The sequence below is a fragment of the Dermacentor albipictus genome, chromosome 4, assembly GCF_038994185.2.
Source record: "Dermacentor albipictus isolate Rhodes 1998 colony chromosome 4, USDA_Dalb.pri_finalv2, whole genome shotgun sequence".
In the NCBI taxonomy this organism is placed as follows: domain Eukaryota; kingdom Metazoa; phylum Arthropoda; class Arachnida; order Ixodida; family Ixodidae; genus Dermacentor; species Dermacentor albipictus.
In genome coordinates this window covers 127,436,354-127,459,211 of record NC_091824.1, presented here as the reverse complement: position 1 = coordinate 127,459,211, position 22,858 = coordinate 127,436,354, and the positions used below count along the sequence as shown (strand labels likewise).

Sequence of the window (22,858 nt, the reverse complement as noted above, 5' to 3'; positions counted from 1 at the left end):
ACTGTAAGGACACCGGAAAAACTTGGAAACTAGTCCCAGCTTTGTGACAGGAGCTTTCTACCCAGCAAAAAGTTCGACCCGAAATCAAATAGTTTGCGGAGCAAAGATTGTCACTGCGTAAACGATATAATTGCTGTTGAATATTTTGCTGCACGTAATAAGTGAACACTCATGTGCTCGTGCAATTCACACTTTTTATAAAGTTTACTTGCGAAAGAATCTCACGTTGCCCTGTGCCTTCTAGTGAGCCCGAGCGCACTTCCGCATCCCCACTGTAAAAATGCTTACCCTCTTAAGGGCGTTTGCTTGTTACACGGGTAACACCCTTACCGTTAAGGCCTTACAAAAATTTATAAAGGACGACAACGGAGGTCTAACTAGACGTGCGATTACAAATGACGTAGCTGAAAACTATGCAATCATGCTGACATCCTTGGACGCACAGAAATATCCGACAGGATATTTTCACAGTGATATATATGAAACATTGCTTAACGCACTTTTTATGTCGCCTGACACAGCTGTCATCGTTTTTACTTCAAAGAAAATTTGGCAAGCAAGATTCTATCATTAGTTCTCAACAAAAATTCGATCTTCCCCCTGAAACGTATTATTTTTAGATGTTAAAGATAGGGGTGTCACCCGTATGACAAGCGAACACCCCTAAGGGTACAATTTTTACAGTGCACCGTCACTAATTACTTGCGGTAGAGACTACTTAAGCATCCCTGAATATCGGCAAGAATGCTCGTGGTGACACGTGCGCAGCACCGATTTCACTGAGAAAGCTCAAGTACCACGCATGTAGTTGAAGGTACAGGTGCTTGAAAAGGTGTCGCCATACCCTCTCTTGCCCTCTACTTGCTGAAGCTGTCACAGCAACTATGGCGACGTAATGTAATCACAAATATCGGGCACGTTAAGGGTGACATGTCTGGTAAGTCGTTCTGACGCTGAATGAGACTGGTTCGACCGCAGCACGACGAAGTCTGGCGAGTTGGCCTTGAACAACTCCTGTGTCAAACGCTGCATTAGCGCAGAACCTATTGAACGTAGCTGCTGGTATGACCGGTACGATATGGGGCTCAGTAGGTAATGCTTAACAGCTACACGACATATACCATATACGTACAACGTAGGAAATATGGTATATCTTATTGTTACAGCTGTTATAACTACTTATACAACAGGGAGAAGACATATTCTCGACTGCGAGAAAAGGATCGTCCTTGAATATTTCTTCATCAAGAATAGAGCCGCAGAGGTACACTTCGTCACTAGTAAAATTCGGTGAACAATGAATCAATAAATGTCAATGTGTGATAGTGGAAGTGTGATTTCCAGAGATCGCTTTAGTTCGCAATACTTTCCTCTCAAATCCTCCAGTGGCCAACGCTACTGCCTTCGAACCTGTCTCTACATTCTAGCTTATAGCTTTCTCCTTCGACGAGCGCCGGAAGAGACACAGCCCAGTGAGCCTACGTCCTTTCGCTCAGATGACTTTATCTATAAACGCAGCAGACCGTATTGAGCAGGAGGCTCACAATTAGCAATTGTATTTTTTTTCCTTTTTACATTTGCTTTAGAGTTCTCACCGTTAAGTCCAAGCGAAAGGTGAATGACACTATGATATAGTGTCGTAGCCAGCTGCATGTGCATAGCTTAAGTTGTTTCACGGATGCTTTCTTTACTAAGAGAGTATTACATGCTTTCAAGCATGCAGGCTCCGGCCATAGTCACTTCAAATTGTAAAAGGCGGTTTCATGTTTGCTTGCTCCGTCAGGTTGCGAGAGAGCGACATTATCTGCGGACCGCATATAGCCTGCAAACTTACCCTTGTAAGGAATGGGAACTGATCTGTGAATATGCTTTATCCCTCCTGGAGGCCATAAGGAGTGCTCACAGTGCTGTACAACGTCTAGGGCTCCGACGAACCGAAGTTTGTGTCACTGTTGACAACTTCATACAGAGGAGATTTTAAAGCGCTTTATGTGTAGCAAGAAGCCTACTCCTACTTGAAATGTGCGACAACTTTGTTTGGTTAGAGTCATTTCATTGCACTACACGTTATGGAGAAACCACGCACTGTGCAGCAAAATGAAGCAGTGACGTTCTGACTGCTTGTGTTTATTGCTTAGCAAACACAGTGACTCACTGAATAAGAAATTAATGACCACGGAAAGATTAATATATTCAAATGAAAACTCTTCGCGTGAAGATGAGGCACCTTATAAATTTAGGCGTGTCTCTTTTGCTAGGCTTAATGACCTCTATTGTGCGCCTGATGGGGCACTCGAGCAGTGTTTCAAAATCAGTATGGCACAGTGTCTTGGGCTGTGCCTATAATCGTGCAGACATGATCTCACTTAAATTTCGTGGAATAAAAGGAAACCTGTGAAACACTCGTGTTATACTTCACCGTTGTTTGCTGCTGTCGGATACGAGTCATTTTAAGCGGTAGAAATAAAATTGTGCTCGTAGTTGTCACGGAAAAACAGCACGACTGAAAGAATGATCTGTTTAAAGAAAGTGCATTTCGTAGAAGAAACTGTCTCTTTTGCGCGTGAGCCATCGCGCCGTGAGTATGCATGAATTCTCCACACGAAGATTTTGAGTGAACAAATTCCTTGCGGAGATTGCTTTTTGCATTCTATCTCCTGCCGTAAGACGGCGCAGGTGGACAAAGTTGTAACCATGTTCCCTCCTTCCTTTCAGCTCCTCCCATGCAACGGAAACTTGGTAAAGTACTAAACATTTTATTTTATTGACTTAAAGTGTCTGCAGTGCGAAAATAAGAAGTACATTGGGTTTATACATTCAGTATTGCGCAGTATAGTTGCAGGCTGCTTATCAGACATCGCTCTAAAAAGAATTTTGGCATTAGTTTTAAGATAGTTTTGTACTGCCATAGCATATTTTGAATAGAGAATGGGGAAATGAACGGGAATTGAGTCAGCAGGAAAGCCGCAAATTAAAAGGCAGTTGGCTTATGGATTTCAGATCTTGCTGTTTTCGAGCAAATTTTTTTTTAATTGTAAGGCTACCTTGAAGACTACAACAGAAAAAGTTCAAACTTTGAAGACATCAGCAGCTGTTGTGGCGTCCGCAGGAAACCTAATTAGTACTTTAACTAAAGCGTTATTAGTCGCTTTGATTATACAAGCATCGGCTTGGCTTTTCCATTGCATTGAAGTGTCAGGATATGTTGTATTAGTATCGCTTGTAAGGAATGGACATTGAAACTATTTTTTACTTGTTCTCTGTGTCCTTTGAAAATTATATCTGAAACTTTGGTTGCCTGTGCAGCACAACAGCATAATTGCTTAATAGTTAATTTATAATTCGGCAAATGCTCTCTCACGTATGTATGCTGTCGACCTTATGGCACTACCGTGCGCGTTCGGGACTTTGTAAGTTGAATGATAAATGTAGTTAAAACTATATTTAAACTTGTCTTTACCTATGTGCCAATGTTGCTCTGCACAGAAAACACAAGGTGACGAAGCTTGAACAGAAGCTTCGTTTAGAATGTTTTCATTTAGGTTAGGTCAAGAAAACTGATATTTGGTTGGAAAAATACCCTCGTAAATGTATTGATTGCCATGCAGTTTGAATGTACGGTAGCCTGCATAAGAAATAAAGTGGTATTGGCATCGGTTGCCATGTAAATATCTCCACGTTAAGTTGTCTAGGCAGTTTGCATGCATGATGGCGTGGAAAAGTGTACATGCTCAATGCAAGGCCGAGGTGAGCCGCTGTTGGCGGCGGTAGTGGTGACTCTTGCAAAGTTTGTTTCTGAGAGTTGGTAGAAATTGTTACGCTGTCTTTCCTCCCCATTTTACAGGGGCCATGCAGCCCCATCACTGGTGGTACAGACATCAGCCCTTCGCCCACAGGTCCTGAAGCTGTCAGAAACAGACACAAGGTTCAGGCCAAAAGAATCGACCAAACCTGCAGGATAGCATTTCCCATGGCTTTCCTGGCGTTTAGCGTCGCATACTGGCCATATTATCTTTTGTGAGACCGCGGTACCCCGAGCTGATGTCAGGAATGGAGAGGCGGTTACCACGAAGTCGGGGAGAGGGATGGAAGAGTGTTTGTGGCTATCACAATCCTGTTGGTTCTGTGTAAGAACGCTTTTGTTTTGCACAGAAGTTCACTGCACCACATTTTGCGCCTTCCTAGTGTAATTATTTGTTTCTGCACTTGTGTTCCCATGTGCATTCTGACTGAATATCACTCCAACCCTTTAGTGTGTATATGTCCCAAAGTGAATTGGATATTTTCTCTTCGCAATCCTCTTGAGGTCACCTCTAATCAGTAATCTAACACGTAGGAGAGCTTAAGGATACGTTAGGCAGCACTGTTTTTGTGCTTTAAGTGGATCTCATCATATTCTGGTAGAGAAGATAAACTTCAACATTGAAGTAGTATTTACAAGGCAGACTAACATGTTTCTAGAAACAGTATTTTTGCAGGAGGAAAGATGCAATGATTATACAGGGTGTTCAAAATTAAGCTTTATGGTTTTACAGAAAGTAGGCACTGGGAAGGGAAGGGGAAGCGTTATCATCTTCGCCTATACCTCCGCCCTACTGTCAGACTAAACGCTGCACGCAACAGCCACGTCACATCAGAGAAGAGCTTTGTGCCGATCCTCTCTCTCTTGCATGCGTAATCATGTAAATGACAATTAAAATTTGGAGTCAGCTATCTCGGAGCAAAGATATGCTGGAAGAATTCTTCTAAGTGTAACTTTGTAGAAACATTTCAATGCCAACATACACACTTACGGCAGTCAATGAAACGTTAATTACTCAATTTTATGTAATTGAGCTGCTGACAACGATAATTATCATCTCACTTTGTGTCCCCCTGGCCACATCACTTACTTGCACAGGTGGGCTTCGCGTATCCCAATGGCTAAATTTAAGAAAACCATAAAACTTAATTTTGGACACCCGGTATATCATGATGCTTTCAATGCTTTAATGTTGTATTATAAAAAAAGATATACTATCAACGACTCAGGCCGGAGAAATATGTTGAAAAAAAATGTTTTATTGTTTCCTTTCGTCATCGCGTCCTTACGTTAATTTGCCCTTTATAGTTCCTGAGAGAAACGAATTAGTGCACAAAGAAAAGTATTTCAGCTTCCACATCGCAAGGAAAACGGGCGTTGCCTCCTGTCTCTACAAGACAATGAGATGATCGGGCTGCACGCTTTATCGGGGTCCGCCATTATTAAACATGGCGTCTGTTTTGATAACCCGCACCCTCTTCCTACGCATTTTTTTCTGTTAGATGCACTGGTTTCATTTAACCAATCCTAGACCTAAAACCGTCTTCAAGCCCAGCATAAACTCCGATTGTGTGGACTCCCGCTCAGATGTGGAGGAGCCGTTGACTTCCAGGACTCCGACCTAAGTACGGGCCTGCGTCAAACCGCGTCAGAAAGATGAGCACAACAGCCCCTTATTGCGTAACCCTGCCGACCACGTTCGCCATCGTAAGATGCCCTTAAATGCGAAATTCTTCCACGGTGGCGCTTTTGTACATGTGGAAGACTTGCCTAATAACTTCAGAAGTGTCGCCACTTACAATACTATACGTATACTTCCGCCTTGAGAATTTGGCGCAAGCACACTTCTAGTACCGTGAGGCGGAGTTATCTCGGGAGGAATTACGCAGGCAGCCAATCACCATATACGCAACCCTGGACGGCAGGATGTTATGTGTGGTAGGAGACTGGACTATAGAACGGTGGAGTCTGCGAGACAGGCGGGGATACAGCGGCCTAGCGAAAACGTAGCCATGCTTATAGAGTACATGGCCCGACTTCTGCGACACGCGGATTCATCTATGTCGGAAACAAAAATTCAAGCACTTTATGCTCGGCGTAAAGAAAGAACTCTTCAGGGGCCTGATACGAAACTTGCCCAAGAACCTCCCATAGTACCTCGCAGAGGCCATATCAAAGGAAAAGGCGATCTAGCAGTAGACTCCAGATGTGACTTTGGACAACGCCGCTGTAATGCGACTGCCTATAAGGTTCTTTGTTCTGAAACAGGTTAAATGCGCCCTCTAACTCCAGGCTCTGTACTGCGAACTTCGCCGGCTGGGGCCGTTCATTAGAAGATGGGGCATGCTGCTCGAGCCTCAGAACATTTCGGAGCGCCACTGTACAAGGCTCGGCAGCTGGCACTTCGAATGGCCTATCCAGAAGCTGCGCGAGGTTCTCCACACTAGACTTCCACAATGTGCGCGCCCTTGAACAAGCGACTGTCAACTTCAGAGCCCGCGGCAAACCAATCACAGCTGAAGTATGTCATCGCAAAACTGATATTTATCGAACCTCAAATGGAAAGACCACGTGTTTTCCCAGCGATGTGGAACATGAAATTTATGTGTTACATATTTGCTAGGTGGGATAGCAAAAATATTGCAAAAATATTGGCGACACAGAAAGCAGTCGCATATCAAGCCCATTATATGCGTCGACGGTGTAGCTTGTAAAGGGCATTTGAATGCTGGAGACGCCTGTTGAGAATTGCAGCGAGATTTAATTTTCGCGGAGCTTATACCATTCTCAAATGTGCTGACGCACAGCAGAATCGTGGATCCAGTTTTTTAACTTCCATCGAAACAAATTAGCGGTAGTTCACCGCGGCAGAACACTCACAAATGTAGTTATAAAAACCTCACAGTTTGAATCAATAAATATTTGACATCAACACCGCCTCAAATGTGTGTTCTTCTCGTGCTGTTTGAGCGACTATCGTTTTTCAATACTTGGCAAATTCCACTTAGAGCCAAATTAATTCAGTACGAGTTACCTTTAAGTAGCTAACCATCAAGCCTGACATTGACATGATTGCCCATGTTTGTATGGTCTCTTGGTATCTGGTCACACATTTTCGAGGTAGCGGTTTAGGGTGTTTAACTTGGACAATTATTTCGTATCAACTTATACCTAGAAGCAGTCTTATGTAATGTAGGGCAGTAGCGCGTAGTTAAAAGAAAACAAACTTAATAGATGTTTCGATGAGGTGTTCAGGTTCTACCCGTTACAGTTGTACTTTGATAGCCTTCGGGAAACGAGGCCTCCCTTATTTATAATGCGTTAGCAATCTTAAGTTGCTTCACGCGCTTTCCGGTGGCTGTGTGCGGGCGGGCGGGCGTGAGGGCGTGCGTGCGTATGTATGCATGTATGTATGTATGTATGTATGTATGTATGTATGTATGTATGTATGTATGTATGTATGTATGTATGTATGCATGCATGCATGCATGCATGCATGCATGTATGTATGTATGTATGTATGTATGTATGTATGTATGTATGTATGTATGTATGTATGTATGTATGTATGTATGTATGTATGTATGTATGTATGTATGTATGTATGTATGTATGTATGTATGTATGTATGTATGTATGTATGTATGTATGTATGTATGTATGTATGTAATAATAATAATATTTGGGGTTTTACGTGCCAAAACCACTTTCTGATTATGAGGCACGCCGTAGTGGAGGACTCCAGAAATTTTGACCACCTGGGGTTCTTTAACGTGCACCTAAATCTAAGCACACGGGAGGAGGAGGAAATAACTTTAATGTGTCCTGAGGAACCCCTCCCCACCCACTCTTGGTTTAGTGGGCGGCAGGGGTCGCGGGCCGCACCCACGTTGGGACGGGAAGCCCGTGAGCCTCCGCCCTTTCGTGAGCCCTCTGGACGGCCCGGAGCTGGGTCTGGTGGTCGTCGCTTTGCAGGGCGTCCAGCCAGTCTTCTTCTTTAGTGAACACGGTGCCGCTTAACGCGGAGCATTGCCAAAGCATGTGCGCTAGCGAGCAGTAACATTCGCCACAATCCGGACACTGCGGCTCTACTTCTGGTGAATAACGGCTCAGTCTGCCTCTCGAGGGGAACGACCCTGTCTGAAGCATTCTGAATATCGATGACTGTGGTCTCGTGAGTTTAGCGTGGGGGAGTGGGAAGGTTCTCCTCGACAGCTGATAGTGTGTTGTTACTTCGTTGAAGGTGAGCAGCGGGTCTCGGTGCTCCCCTCCCTCCCCGCCACCTCGCTCGCCACGATCGCCGCGGTGCGTGAGTCCTCGCGCGCGTCCGTGCGCCAGCTCGTTGGCGTTGGGAAATTCGGGGTGCACGTCGGCCCCCATGTGGGCTGGAAACCATTTGACGAGGTGCTGACCCGCGGCTCCCTCGCTGCCGAGGACGGCCGCCGCTTCCCGGGATATCGAGCGCGAGGCGAATGCTCTTGCCGCCGATCGCGAATCTGTGTAGACGTGAGGACGTTCGGGGTCTCTCATTGCCATGGCTATTGCCACCTGTTCGGCCACTTCGGACGTTACCCCCTTGACCGATGCTGCGTTAATTATTGTGCCATCCCAGCGTACCGAGACGGCCGCGTACCGGTCGCTGCGCCCATACTGGGCCGCGTCTACAAATGCCGCCAGGCCCGGGCAGTTGGCAGTCGATTTCAGCAGTGCTCGGGCCCTCGCCTTTCGGCGCCCCTCGTTGAATTGCGGGTGGACGTTTCTCGGAAGCGGTTCTACCTTGAAAGTGCCCCTTACCGCCGCGCTGAGCGCAATCTTGTGTGCGTTGCACTCTGCCTCGGCATTTATCCCTGCTTCTTCTAGGATGCGCCTGCCGGCCCTGGTGGTCGACAGCCGCACGACCTGTGCCTTGGTCTGCGCTTCGATGATTTCTGATAGTGAATTGTGGACCCCTAACCGATCGAGCTGCTCCGTGCTTGTAGTGATCGGGAGACCTAGCACCCTTTTGACGCTCTTGCGCATCAGTGTCTCTATTTTGGCCGCGTCTCTCTTGGTCCATTTTAGCGCCGAGGCTACATAATTGACGTGACTCATGAGGAAGGCGTGGTAAAGTCTGATGAGACTGCTCTCGCTGAGCCCTCCTCTGCGGTTCGTCACCCTGAGGATCAGCCGGAGCATGTTCTCCGTTTTGGACGTTAGTTTCATGACAGTTTGTGTGTTACCACCTTTCGCCTCAATTAGCAGCCCCAGGATTCGTATAGTGTCCACTCTGGGAATCGGCTGGCCGGCATTCGTATGTAATTTGATCGGTATTTGATCGATCGGCGTCAAATTCCTCATGCCTTGTTTTGAGGGCCTGTACAGCAACAGTTCCGATTTGTTGGGTGACAGACGGAGTCCCGTTTCCTTCAGGTACTCTTCCGTTGTGTCCAGCGCCTCTTGAAGAGCCTGCTCGACTTCTGCGTCGGACCCTCCCGGGCACCACACCGTAATGTCGTCTGCGTACAGGGCGTGATTGACGTTGGTCACTTTCGTCAGCCGGTCAGAGAGCCCTTTCATTGCCAGATTGAATAATAGTGGGGAGAGCACCGCCCCTTGTGGGGTGCCCCTCGCGCCCAGCGTGTACCAATCGGACGTGGCCTGTCCAATTTTGATCGTGGCTTTCCTGTCTCTGAGGAAGGAGCCTATGTAAGAGTGGAATTTCCGGCCGAGCCCCATCATCGAGATCGTTTCCATTAGAAATCTGTGTTTGACCGTGTCGAACGCTTTCGTTAGGTCCAGGGCCAGTATGCCCCTGGTGTCTCTGGTCATGCCGTCAATTATATGCTTTTTGAGTAGCAACATTACGTCCTGTGTGGAGACGCCCGGTCTGAAGCCCACCATGTTATGTGGGAAGAGGCCCTCTCTCTCTATGTACCGGGATACTCGGTTATGTATGGCATGTTCGGCCGTCTTGCCTACGCACGAGGTGAGCGATATTGGCCGCATGTTCTCCGCCGCAAGTGGTTTACCGGGTTTCGGTATAAGTATGACCGAGGCCTCTTTCCACACCTCTGGTACTTCTCCCGTTTCCCACACTCTGTTGATTTCTTCGGTGAGCTTCTCGACCGACCTTCCGTCTAGGTTCCTCAACAGTTTGTTCGAGACCCCGTCCGGGCCTGTAGCGGAGCGTCCGTTGAGGCCTTGTAAGGCATCCCAAATTTCTAATTCCGTGAAAGGCGCGTCGAGATCTTCGACCTCTGCCCCGGCGTATTGGGGATAGTCGCCGTCGCCTGACGGGCCCAGTGGCAGATACGTCTCCGCCAGCTCCTTTAGGAACTCGCTTTCCGTTTTGCCCTGCTCCTTTTGCTTTTTAAAATCCTATCGATTGCCAATCTCTGACTTCCTTTGGATTGTTTGTCGTCTAACAGTTGCTTTAGGAGGTTCCATTTGCGCCCGGTTCTCATTTGTCCGTCTACCGACGCGCACACCTCGTTCCACTGTTGCTTGGAAAGCTCGATCGAGTGCGCTTCGATTTCCCGGTTTAGTGCCGCTACTTTCTTTCGTAGTCTGCGATTCAGTCTTTGCGTTTTCCACCTGGCCGTGATGGAATTCTTTGCCTCTAATAGGTGTGCCAATCTCGCGTCCATCCTTTCCACGTTCAGTTCAGTTTGGACAACCCTCGTCGCGGTGTTAACGTCCTCTTTGAGCCTTCTAAAAAGACTGTCTAGATCCGCGTATTCGTTTGTGTCTTCCTTCCTTATTTTGCGGAAGGCGTCCCAGTCGGTGACCTTAAATTCTCTCGGTGGTGCCGCCCTGATGGGGATCGTGACCGCCAGTATGTAGTGGTCGCTGCCGAGGTTCTCATGCAGGTTGCGCCACTCGGCCCCTCGCACGTTCTTGACGAAGGTCAGGTCGGGCGTCGTGTCCCGCGCCACCGACGTGCCTAGTCGAGTCGGATAGCGGGGGTCCGTCACCAGCTCTAGCGAGCACGTAGTGACTGCCACCAATAGCCGCTCTCCCTTAGGCACTGGCCTTGCGTAACCCCATGCTCCGTGGGGCGCGTTAAAATCTCCTGCCACTATGAGAAGATATAGACGCACGAAGTCAAATCATGATTTGAGATTGGCTAGACGAACACAAAAGAAAATACAGCGTCACATGAACAAGCTGGCTTCGCGACAATGGGCATCCTTTTGCGAGTCCCTGGATCCGCGAAAACCATTGTCGCTTATATGGAGGACTGTTCGTGGCCTTCGCACAACCTCTGGTCAGCGTCACCCGTTTAAATCATTGGCACTTTATCTACAATGTAGAGAAATTGACATCGCTGAATCTTTCTGCAGAAAGATTGCTGGCGAGGCACATTCCGATGGAACGGGTACGGGAACCCTCGACCACCCACCGTTCTCACGCGATCCCCGCATGGAATTCCCTTTTTCTATGGAAGAACTAGAAGCTGCGCTGGCTTTGTGCAGGCGTTCTTCAGCGCCAGGACCTGACGGCATTACATACCGTGCCCTGTGTAACCTAGGAGACCAAGCTCGGAAGGCACTCTTCCTCCTGTACAACGACTCCTGGCAGACGGGTACGGTTCCGCAAGAGTGGAAGTCAACTCGCCTCATTCCACTTCTCAAAACTGGCAAGTCGCCTTTGGACATTTCCTCATACCGTCCGATCGCACTTGCCAGCTGTGTCGGAAAAACAATGGAACGAATGGTATTAACACGTCTGGAATGGTACTTAGAGTACTATGAAATCTATCCACAAGCTATGGCCGGATTTAGACGGGGCCGTTCGTCAACAGACAGCGTTGTTGACTTGATAACCTTTGTGCAACACCAAAAGGCCTGTAAACGTCTATCTGCTGCTCTGTTTCTAGACGTTAAAGGAGCTTATGATAATGTCACCCATGAAGCCATCCTTAGCACGTTAGAAGCCGTCGGACTTGGTGGCAAGATGTATATGTGGGTGTCCAGCTACTTACAGAGGAGATCATTCTACATGCACACAGAAAATGGCCCGACGTCCGAGCATTACGGTAGCCAAGGAGTCCCACAAGGAGGAGTGCTTAGCCCGACTCTCTTCAATCTCACCCTCAGTGGATTAGTTTACAACCTGCCAAGCACCGTACGACTTTACATCTATGCGGACGACATCTGCATTTGGGCATCAGGTGTGACACGACTTCAGCTTCGTGCTCGGCTTCAGAAGGCAGCCACAAAGACATCTTGCTACCTTCGTCAACAAGGACTTGAACTTTCATGCGGAAAGTGCGCAATGGTGGCATTCACGAGGAAGCCAATGTCTGGTTACGGCGTATCTATTAACGGACAACTTATACCATACAGCAGAAGTCACAGGTTCTTGGGAGTCGTAATTGACAGAGACCTGTCTTGGACTCCGCACGTCAATTACATGAAAAAGCGGCTGACTACTATCTGTCACCTGTTCAGGTTCCTTGCAGGAAAAAGTTGGGGAGCATCTATACACGCTATGTTACAGTTGTACATGGCGTTGTTCGTTGGATTCCTGCGCTACAGCCTGCCTGCAATATCCAACACCTGCAAGACTAACCTGCGTACAATTCAGAGCATTCAAGCCCAAGCCCTTAAGATATGTCTTGGCTTACCACGCAGTGCATCAACGGCTGAAACCATTGCCCTAGCGCAGGATTACCCGATCACGACGCACATTGCCGTTGAGACAATGCGTATGCATCTCAGGCATTATGCTAGGACCCCTTCCCACCACTTGGCGAGCCTCACTGCTGCAAGGCCCTGCTCGACATTTAGCGGTATTGTTAGTGCACATCGTGCGTCATTTACCTCAGGGTACGCACCTTCGGCCACGCCAGCGTTTCCTCCGTGGTGTTTGAGCCGTCCACAAGTTGAGATAATGATTCCAGGACTACAGAAGAAGACAGATCTACCGGCCCCTGCTCTAAAACAGCTGAGCTTACTTCTTCTGCATGAGCAGCAACCACGTGCACATCTATACCGACGGATCGACTACGTCGTGCCGTTCTGGTGGTGCCGTGGTTATACCAACGCGAGGAATGACACTGCGGTTCAAGACATCGCATGTCACGACCTCAACGGCGGCAGAACTAACGGCCCTGCGTCGAGCACTGGAATTCATTGAGTCGGAGAGACCCAGAAAATGGGCTGTGTTCTGTGATTCAAAACCGGCATTACAGTGCACGCAGTCAGTTCTCCGACACGGATGTCATGACCAATTGACATACGAAGTCGTGAAACTTCACCATGACGTCCAACAAAAAGGCCACGAAGTCGTTTTTCAGTGGGTACCTGGCCACTGTGGAATCAGTGGCAATGATTCCGCCGATAACGCTGCTCGCTCAGCCCATCAAGAAGAGCACAGCGTTCCGATTCCGCTTTCGAGGACTGACGCTGCAAGGCAGCTTCGACACCTGGCACGTAGCCTCACAGTGAGCGAGTGGAACTCGCAAAACTTACGACTGACACGACTACATCGCCTAAACCCCTCCCTGCAGCTCCGACCTCCACCCGGACTTCCTCGACGTGAAGCTACGCTTCTCTGTCGCCTTTGGTTAGGAGTGGCCTTCACAAAGGCATACTCTACATTAATTGGAGTCTCTGACAGTGCAGCATGCGAGGTCTGTGGCACCGAAGAAAACATCGACCACCTGCTGTGCCACTGTCCAAGATATGCCCTAGAGAGAGAAGAACTTGCCAAAGCTTTCCAAAAACTGGACAATCGGCCGCTTTCTGTGCAGGTGCTGCTGGAACACCGCCCCCATCGCCCGTCGGCCCATAAAGCGGTGAAGGCACTTTTGTGTTTCCTAAGGACGACGGGTTTGTGCGACCACCTGTGACTATTAAGGCAATTTTTGTAAAACCACACGCGTCAGCGAACTTGCCGTAATTTCCTTCTTTCCTTCCCTCCTCTCTCTCCCTGTGATCTTTGCTTTCCCCTTTCCCATTCCCCCGGTGTAGGGTAGCCAACCGGATGTTATTCTGGTTAACCTCCCTGCCTTCTTCTTTTCTCTCTCCTCCTTCCTTCCTTCCTGCCACTATGAGAGGGGCCCCCCTGGCCATTGAGGCCGCCTTCGTTATTATCGATGTGAACGACTGTCTGTGGTCAGAGGGCGGGCTGTACACGTTCACTACGAATACGCTGTTTTTCAGCCAACTGTTCGGTATGAGTTCGATCACGGTTACCTCCGCTTTCGCGTTGCCTAATTTCAAATCTCGTTCCTGGGAGGAGCATTTGTTCGCGACGAGGGTCGCCACTCCGCGCTTACCCTGTTCGAATTTCGACGAGGCGACCCGGTAGCCGGGCAGGGACACCTCGCTACCCAAAGTTTCTTGTAAGATTATGACGTGCGGTTTGTCCGCCTGTCAGGCAACGAACTGTAGCAGCGGAGCCTTGCGCTTTTTGAAGCTAGCGCAATTCCACTGCCACACTAACAGCTCTCTAGTTGAGTTGGTCGCCATGATTGATGCCTTGGATTTGTTTAGCACCCACAGGCGCCACGTGTGCTTCGATACGCGTCACTCTCGCCGCGAGCGCTACCATGCTCTCCGCTAGTTGCTGGACCATTAGCTGCAATGAGCTAATCGACTGCTTAATTCCCAATAGGACGCTACTGGACTCGGGTTCCGCCGGGTTTCCCTCCTCCGTCAGGGGAGGGGCCTTGCGTTTGACCGAGCGAACCGACTGCTCCCCTTGCGGGGTCGGTGTACTTTGCGGCACCTGCTGCTGCTGTTGGTCGACTAGCTGAGGAGTGGAACCGTGTTTCCGAAACGATTCGAAATCCGCCCTCATTTGCTGAATCTCCGCCTTGAGGCGCGCGTTTTCTTCCGCTAGCTGAGCTATTCTAGAGTCTTCCTTGTTATGCTTTGGCAATGCTACCTGCGTTACCTTTGATTGTGAAGGCGGTTTTGGCTTGGCCCGGTCCGCCCAGGTCGGCCCTTCTTGAATGCGCACTTGGGAGCGGGAGCGCCCCCTGGAGCGAGAACGGCCTCTCGATCGGCTGCGCTGTTGTAGTGTCGGCATTGTCGAACGTCCTCCTCTGGGGGCACTTGACACGATGGAATCACGTGATCTACTCTCTAGCTGTTGCGGATGGCTTTGCAGCTGCGATTTCTTCGCATTTCTGCGTCGGCGCCTCCTGCGCCGCACGACGTAAGGGATTTGGTATCGTTGCTTGCACTTGCTGTCCGCCGTCGGGTGTTGGCCCCCGCAGAGGGCGCACTTGGGCGAGCACTGGTGGTCTGCAGCCGGGTCGTTGGCTCTGCAGCCGCGGCACCTCTTCTTGTCAGGATTAGGACAGACGTCGACTCTGTGACCCAAGTCACCGCACCCGTAGCACACGTCGTTCTGCCGCCTGTAGAGCGTGCAGCGTATTAGGCTTACGCCACACATGACGTAGTTCGGCACTTTCATGCCGTTGAAGAGCACTACCACCGTCGAGGTGTTTTTGATCCGCTTGGCTTCCAAGGCCATGGGATTTCTTTGGTTCACGATCATGGCCTGAAGCTGGGCCTCGTTGATTTCGGGGTCCACTCCTCTGATGACCCCCTTGCACGTGTTGTCCGGCGCCGCGATGTATGCGGCCACATTGTATGCGCCTTCTCTTAGGTGAAGCTTTTGAACTCCGGCGTATGCGTTCGCGTTCTTCTCGGTTGGCGTGGACACGACGAGAATGTTTTGGGTTGCGTTCGGACAAACGATGTCTTCCTCGGTCTTGTTCGGCGGGAGTGAGGCCGCCATTGCTAGCGCTTGCGCCAGGCGAATCTGACTCACTTTTTTTACGTCGAGGCCGTCTCTCGGCCTCACTATGATGCGAATGTGGTCCCTCGGTAGCCGGGGGAGCCTCGATGCGGCGACGAGGCGCTTGACCGCGCTCTGCGGGCCGCACACGGGTGTTTTCGCATTTCGCCCTCATCGAAATGCGGCCGCCGTGGCCGGGATTCGATCCCGCGACCTCGTGCTCAGCAGCCCAACACCATAGCCACTGAGCAACCACGGCGGGTTATGTATGTATGTATGTATGTATGTATGTATGTATGTATGTATGTATGTATGTATGTATGTATGTATGTATGTATGTATGTATGTATGTATGTATGTATGTATGTATGTATGTATGTATGTATGTATGTATGTATGTATGTATGTATGTATGTATGTATGTATGTATGTATGTATGTATGTATGTATGTATGTATGTATGTATGTATGTATGTATGTATGTATGTATGTATGTATGTATGTATGTATGTATGTATGTATGTATGTATGTATGTATGTATGTATGTATGTATGTATGTATGTATGTATGTATGTATGTATGTAAACGTTTTCGCACCTACCTGGCTCACTTTGTAGTCAGTGATCGAATGAGCTGCACGTCGGGCTGCTGTGCCGAGGTTCGAGGGTTCAAGACCAACAATTGGACTAACTTTGGTCACTGAGTATTTGGCAGTGTGTACAGCCGTGCAGCTCTTCAACTAACTTGCTAATCTCTTTCACGCCGATATGAGTCGCTATAGGTGGGCGAGTGGGTAAGTACCACTGTTTGAAGAAACTCTTTGACGCCAACTTGGAGTGCTGGGTGTGTGCCACTCCGTATGCGCTGGTCTCCAATTTTTCTTCGACGCCAATTTGGGTCACTGGGTATCTGCCAGTACATGTGTTCCACTCTTCAACGAACGTCTTTGGCGCCAACTTGGGTAAGTAGGTATATGCCACTGGGAAGGAGCCGCTCTACAATGATGAATAGGTCCCTTAAATTTCCCCGATGCTGAGCGGAACCAAATCCACATCGCAAGTGTTTCTCAAGGGCAGCAGTCGACGCATTAGCAGGTTGCGTCACAAATGCTCTGGGGATGTGCCACTTTCCAATGAACACCTTTAACGCCAACGCTTTAGCGAGATGAGTCAGGAATGCATTAGGTATGTGCCGCTTTTCAGTGAACATCTCGCCAGCCTGGATCACTGCGTAGGTGCGACTGAGTGTGGGGAAAGCGAGGGGACAATTCTCCGCGTTCGCAGGTAGCGGGGCTTCGTGCATCTCGTCTCGGAGGCCACATTCAGATTTCTCGGCAGTGCCACCAGATCGCGCAGCGTGTTCGGAAAGAAGCTAGAGGGAGGAACCCAGTTGCCAGATGGCGCGTTGCTCAGCGTCCGCACGCACCGGCGCGCCATGCACATCAGAGGCCATGGGCGCTTTTCTCAGCGGTGGCGCTAGATGGCACTGAGTGTTCTTAGGGAAGCATGAAAGAGGAGCCCCAGTGCAGTACACATCTCATACATAATTTGCTTTCGATGTTGGCAATATGTTGAGTCACCATATTGATTTTCAATGCTAACATATTACCCTCGTCAGTCACTGCGAGATGGGTTCTGCCGCAATTTCCTTAAAATAAATAAATGAATAGCAATGAAGAATACATCAGGTGGAAGAACAAACTCATTTTTGGCTAGTCCGGCCAAAGGTAGTCAAGCAAGAAAGCAATACTCTGCACAGGCTTTACCATCATGGATATCGCTAGTAAGCATGAAGGTAAAACAGGAAATAATTGAGGCCTTGAGCGTTTTACTTAGCAGAAAAAAATCTCAGTGCCCTTTCACTCTGTGAAGAAGGATGACCAGTGAAGCTGTGTATGTGGGCCCCTAAATGGCGAACTGCACCTCCGCCGCGGGTTGACCCGACATTGCGCTATCTTCGGTATCGACCCACGTACGGGGAGTGATTAACGCCTGCTTCACCTCTGCCGCGGGTCGGCCCGGCATTGCACTATGTACAGGTTCGGCCCATGTATGGGGAGTTTTTTGTTTACCACAATGACACGAAAATTTCCTTGGACGGTAGAGGTATACAGCTTCACTGTAAAAAAGAGGAGGGCAAGGGCAGGGAAGTGATTGCCCAAATTCTCAAAATTTCCTTATCTTGATAACGAAGCCTTCTGCGCAGTCGGGTCGTGTTACATCAAGTTTTAAAGCTCCCTTACCCTAAGGGAGCCCCGAAGCAACCTTCATGCTTCCTATCCTCGCTCCTTCCACTGAATAAGCACTTCTTGGCGATGCTTGCCCACGTGATACTCGTATGTATTGCGCTTTCGATGACAACGACACAGAAAGACACACAGATAAACAAACGGGACAAATGGTTTGTTTACCTGTGTGCCTGTGTCCTCGTCTTCGAAAGTGGAACCCATACCTGTGTGCAGTTGCTGTTTGCTCGAGAAACAGCATGGCATACTCGTCTGCGAATGCGCGAATACTTTTGGGCTATCACGCGGGAAAATAACGATGGCTGCGAGTTTCAGTCTATAGTGCCCTCTGTGCGAAGTTAAAAGTACAAGCTATCTTCTACATTTATGGCGTTCGAGATTGCGCAGCGCGTCGCTTGTCGCGTATGGCTGCCGAATCTCGAGGCCCTGTTTTGGCCAATAGAAAATTGAGGACCGATCGTGGACAGAGCACCCAAATGTCATCAATAGTTTGCTGTTGAAGCAGCATGATAGAAATCTAAAGTAAATGCAAGCATTACTTGAGAGCGAAAAGGCGAAATAGTGAAGGATGAAGACTTTGTACATCTGAAGTGGCCGATACCGCCTTTCATGGGCGCCGCGTTGTTGTCCACTGCAAGGTGTCTTTACGTGCGTCAGTGGTGCACGCCAATCAGAAATAAAAAATCCGTATAAGGTTATATATTACCTACTCAACGAACAAAAAATATTTGACGAACAAACTTTATTTTGTTGAATAAAGAGGTTAGCGTGAAACTTATGAGGAATGCCGTTGAACCCAGACGCATCGAATCCGTTTCTTAGCTAAAGAAAGGGTTCCTTGCGTGAGGATGGGCGAAAGAACATTGCATATTACGTTTGCTTCCTTCTTGCAACCTTTGCCACAAGGAAGCATGAAGGTTTCCTCACTTAAGATTAGGCTATGACTCAAGGGAAGAAAAGGTTCAGAATTTGGCTTGTGAATTTGAAATTGTGCTTTTTTAAATAAATTCATGCATTGCCGACATAGTATGTGCAAACAATCGGCTGAGCTTCCAAAAAACGTCACAGCCATCCAAATAAATTGAAACCAAGAGTTTATTCCCAAATTTCCATTTCCATGTGGGGGCTCCCGACTGTGTGCTTACTTGTTCGTCACCTGCTTTTACTACGTAAAGTGTCAAATATATTTCTTATCAGCCTGTCCGTCGAGCCATTTGAGGCCGCGTATACTGCCAAAAAAGATGGGTGCAATTAACCGTAAAGCAGCGATCGACTAAGGAACCAGCTAAAACCAAAGCCTTCGCTCAATAGGCGATTGCTCAAACACAGCACCGTCAGGTTCATAGAGTACTTTCCAGTAGGCAGTGACATCCTTGAGTTTTTTTTTTAGTTTTAGCTAAAATATGTAATAAATGGTGGTTGCGCACAGCAGCCGAACATGCTTATTTATAAACCTTCTTGCCTTAAAAAAAACACACTTTCTTCACTACGCGGACGCAATCGCCCAAACAAATGCAATTTGTTCCTGGTCTGCACTTCTTGCGACATAAGAGACCGGAATTTTCCTGACGCGGGAGCACGACTTATATAAACATGCGCAGTTTGCGTGCCATGTTATCCGAAGACGGAGGAGATGCCGCTCCGTACGCATACTTCTCGCTGTTTTGTTCGTCCGCTTCTGGGATAGGGAGCCAAGGGGCGTGAGTACGTCCACCATGCGGAAGTGTCAGAGTCGCTGTCGAGCATGCTCCTTGCGTCGCGACACCGACGTGTCTTTCCACTTGGACGGCATCCTTAACGTTGGCCACCGTTTGCTCAGTTTATCACGAAGACCTGGGAGTAAGTCGTAGCTCGACAAGCTGTTTTCCGGAGGCATGCTCGTTCCTCCCTAGTCCGATACGTACCCCTCATCAACCCTCGTGAGCAGTGACATCCCTTGCGACAAAAGACATTTTCGCGAAGGCTAAGGACAGGCTTACCGCGTTTCTGTCTCGATCCTTGCGAAGATATGTGAGGAGTGCGCCCGTGTACCTAATTAGCTAACTAGGGCGGAACTTTCAAGAATGAGCTCGCACTTGCACACGCAAGGCTATAATTTTTGTCTTGACGGCCATATAATTTAGCTTTTCGAGGACGAGAATCATTTCCAGAAGCGCTTTTGAGAGATGCTAATTTTGTTTCGAGGCTTAGATGCCATTCCGAATGTTATACGTTTCTTTCAAAATTTAGATTCTTCGGTGGCCCTGTCGTTTCAAACAATTGCTCGGCGTGCGGCGTTGTACTATGTTGTACTAGCTTCGTCTTCACTAGAGGTGCACCAATGCCTGCTATTTCTGAATCTGGGGCCAGTTTATGTGTAATTAAAGATTTCACTTTCTCTTCCAACAGATGTGAAATGAAACAACAAAATTATGATTCCCTTAAATCTGAAACTCGAATACTGTAAAGGAAAAGAATATGAAGCTTAGAAGCTTAGTACATATTAGAATCTGTCTCAATTGCAGTGAATTCTGCAGTTTTACGTGCAAAAGCAACGATCCGATTATGCGGAACACCGTAGTGGGGGACTCCGGATTAATTTTGACCAGCAGGGGATTCTTGACGTGTGCCCAAGGCACGTGACGCGGGCACTTCTGCATCGAAATATGGCCGCCACTGCCGGCATTTCATCCCGTCACATTGTGCTTCGCAACGCAGCGCCACAGCCGCTAAGCCACCGTGGCGGGTAATATATGCCAAGTCCATCGTGAATTAAATGCTATACTACTGTTCGTTTTCTGCACAGCGTTTCGCAGCATAGCGATTGCATACCTGCCCGGTAAGATGGCAATACATGGAGAGCCTCCCCACGCGATTCACGTGAGTGCGGATAACACTATGTCTGCGATGATAACACTATGTCTGGGCCCATATTGCTGTGACACCATGTTCAGGGCCGGCCCACATTACTGTTTCATTTATCTTAAGGATCGACATGCTTTTTTTTGGCAAGATACTGATTGAGAAGACTCAACACACATGAAAAAAGGCGCTGTAATATCAGTTTTAATCAAGAAGCGATGCGATTGAAGGCGTATGTTTCTGGTCGTGTAGGATATTTAGGTATCGTTCATTGCTTTAATGCGTAGGGGTAGTCTGTAGGATAGGGCGGTGCGTAGGGGTAGTACAATGAAGGAGGGGTACGGGGTGGGGGGGGGGGGCACACATAAGGCGATTCATTATGAGTGTTGTCCTCGGTGATGGCTATTCGGCAATACAACAGGCGCACCCAGTAGTAGCAGCCAAGGTCAGCCAGGTCTGAGAATCTTTTCTAAGAATGTTTTGATTTAAAAGGCACTCATTGCGTTTATCCATGACTACTGCGTTGATGCCATTACTTCGCATATGTCCCCTGACGAGTTGAGTGTACACTACTGAAAATTTTAAAGGGGCTGTTGTCAAATACATGTGATGTCCGAAACATCTGCTCTTAACGCCCAAAATACTCAATACAAACTACTTAACGAAAATTGTCGCTTACGTTGCACAACTATAACAATTATTTTGCTGAGACAATAGCAGAACGAAAGACCAAGAAATTAAGGCATCAAGAAGCAGCATCACTGAATGACATCAGCTACGACGGAGAGTGACTTTCATGGGAGAGCGCCATTCCTTGCGAAAAATTAGTTATCGAACCTGAAATCGACAAATCCCCTAATTAATAGGCTATTAACGTATAGCCGGTAGTCATGTATGCAGCGGTGCTCTGTATTGTGATCACAAGGCGACTTACGAAATGCACGCGAACTCAAGCTATGGAAGTTTAAAATATTGCCAAGGCGAGCACCAGTAGACTAGTTAAGAAAAAATATTCTTGGGGCCGCAATATTCATATCCGGACAGATTACCAAGGAAGCTCTCCAGGCTGCATTCACGGGCTACGCATACAGGGCTGCATACATGGGCTGCATACATTATGAAATCTGACATTTTTTTAATACGGCCCCACACTGTGCCGACAGAAGCGCCGCCGCGGTCACCGCTCCTCCAGTGCATCGGCCGTAACTGCTGCTGCAGCCGCGCCGGCACCTCCCACATGCGTGAAGTTATAACCACAGAAGCGCGGGCAACTTGCTACACTAAGTGCACTTTCTTATAGTATATATATATATATATATATATATATATATATATATATATATATATATATATATATATATATATTGTTTCTCTTACAACACTGAATTTATGTGGATCTATTTGTACCCGCGATATTAAATTAACCTTTTATTTGGAAGTAGGCGGATCGGCCTGAATGGAATGGATGGAATGTGTACGCCGATCTCCAGGATCGGCGTACACATTCCTGTCTCCCATACGGACGTAGGTCGACCAGGGTACCCTGCCCCCTCCTCTGGAAATGCATTCGATGGATGCATACAGGGGCTAGAGGTAAACAGCTTCAATGTAAAAATCGTTAAAAAACTTTTTAGGGCTTTGAACAAAGTTGTATAGATGGCAGATTTGGAGGCAGTCGCATCTTAAGGCACCCCATTTTTTAATCATGGAAAATCGCACTTAATTCTACATAACGGTCATCAAATTTCAACGCTCAAACCAAGCAAGTTCGAAATCGAGTAAGACGCGTACCTAATGGTTTCCGTCTGGACAATTCTTCTGGTGAGCACGTCATCAACCCGTTCACCGAAAGTCGGCATAGGCATCGTCTAACACCCCCGAGCCGTAATGCTACTGCTGAATGACACCATGCTTGCCATTTTCGCGAGTTTGATTCGCTTGATAACATGCGCATGTGCTTGAATCAAGGCAGTGAACTACGAACCCATGCAGCCTCATAGCCTTCACCCGCCGTGGTTGCTCAGTGGCTATGGTGTAGGGCTGCTGAGCACGAGGTCGCGGGATTGAATCCCGGCCACGGCGGCCGCATTTCGATGGGGGTGAAATGCGAAAACACCCGTGTACTTAGATTTAGGTGCACGTTAAAGAACCGCAGGTGGTCGAAATTTCCGCAGTTCTCCACTACGGCGTGCCTCATAATCGGAAAGTGGTTTTGGCACGTAAAACCCCATAA

General features: G+C 48.1%; 2 protein-coding genes across 9 annotated transcripts in view; one reads left to right on the top strand and one right to left on the bottom strand.

Moving 5' to 3' along the window:
- LOC135899526 (glycine receptor subunit alpha-2-like) overlaps positions 1-6,727 on the top strand; it is an 82,673-nt gene extending 75,946 nt beyond the window's left edge. For both annotated transcript variants that reach the window (XM_065428806.1, XM_070537562.1), the window contains exons 8-9: positions 2,716-2,739; positions 3,845-6,727. In XM_065428806.1, coding sequence (XP_065284878.1) covers positions 2,716-2,739; positions 3,845-4,021 — 201 coding nt within the window. In that variant the 3' untranslated portion in view covers positions 4,022-6,727. The remainder of the gene's footprint in view (positions 1-2,715; positions 2,740-3,844) is intronic.
- The window catches only part of LOC135899594 (uncharacterized), a 226,049-nt gene that overhangs the window by 142,903 nt on the left and 60,288 nt on the right, over positions 1-22,858 (bottom strand). The window lies entirely within an intron of this gene.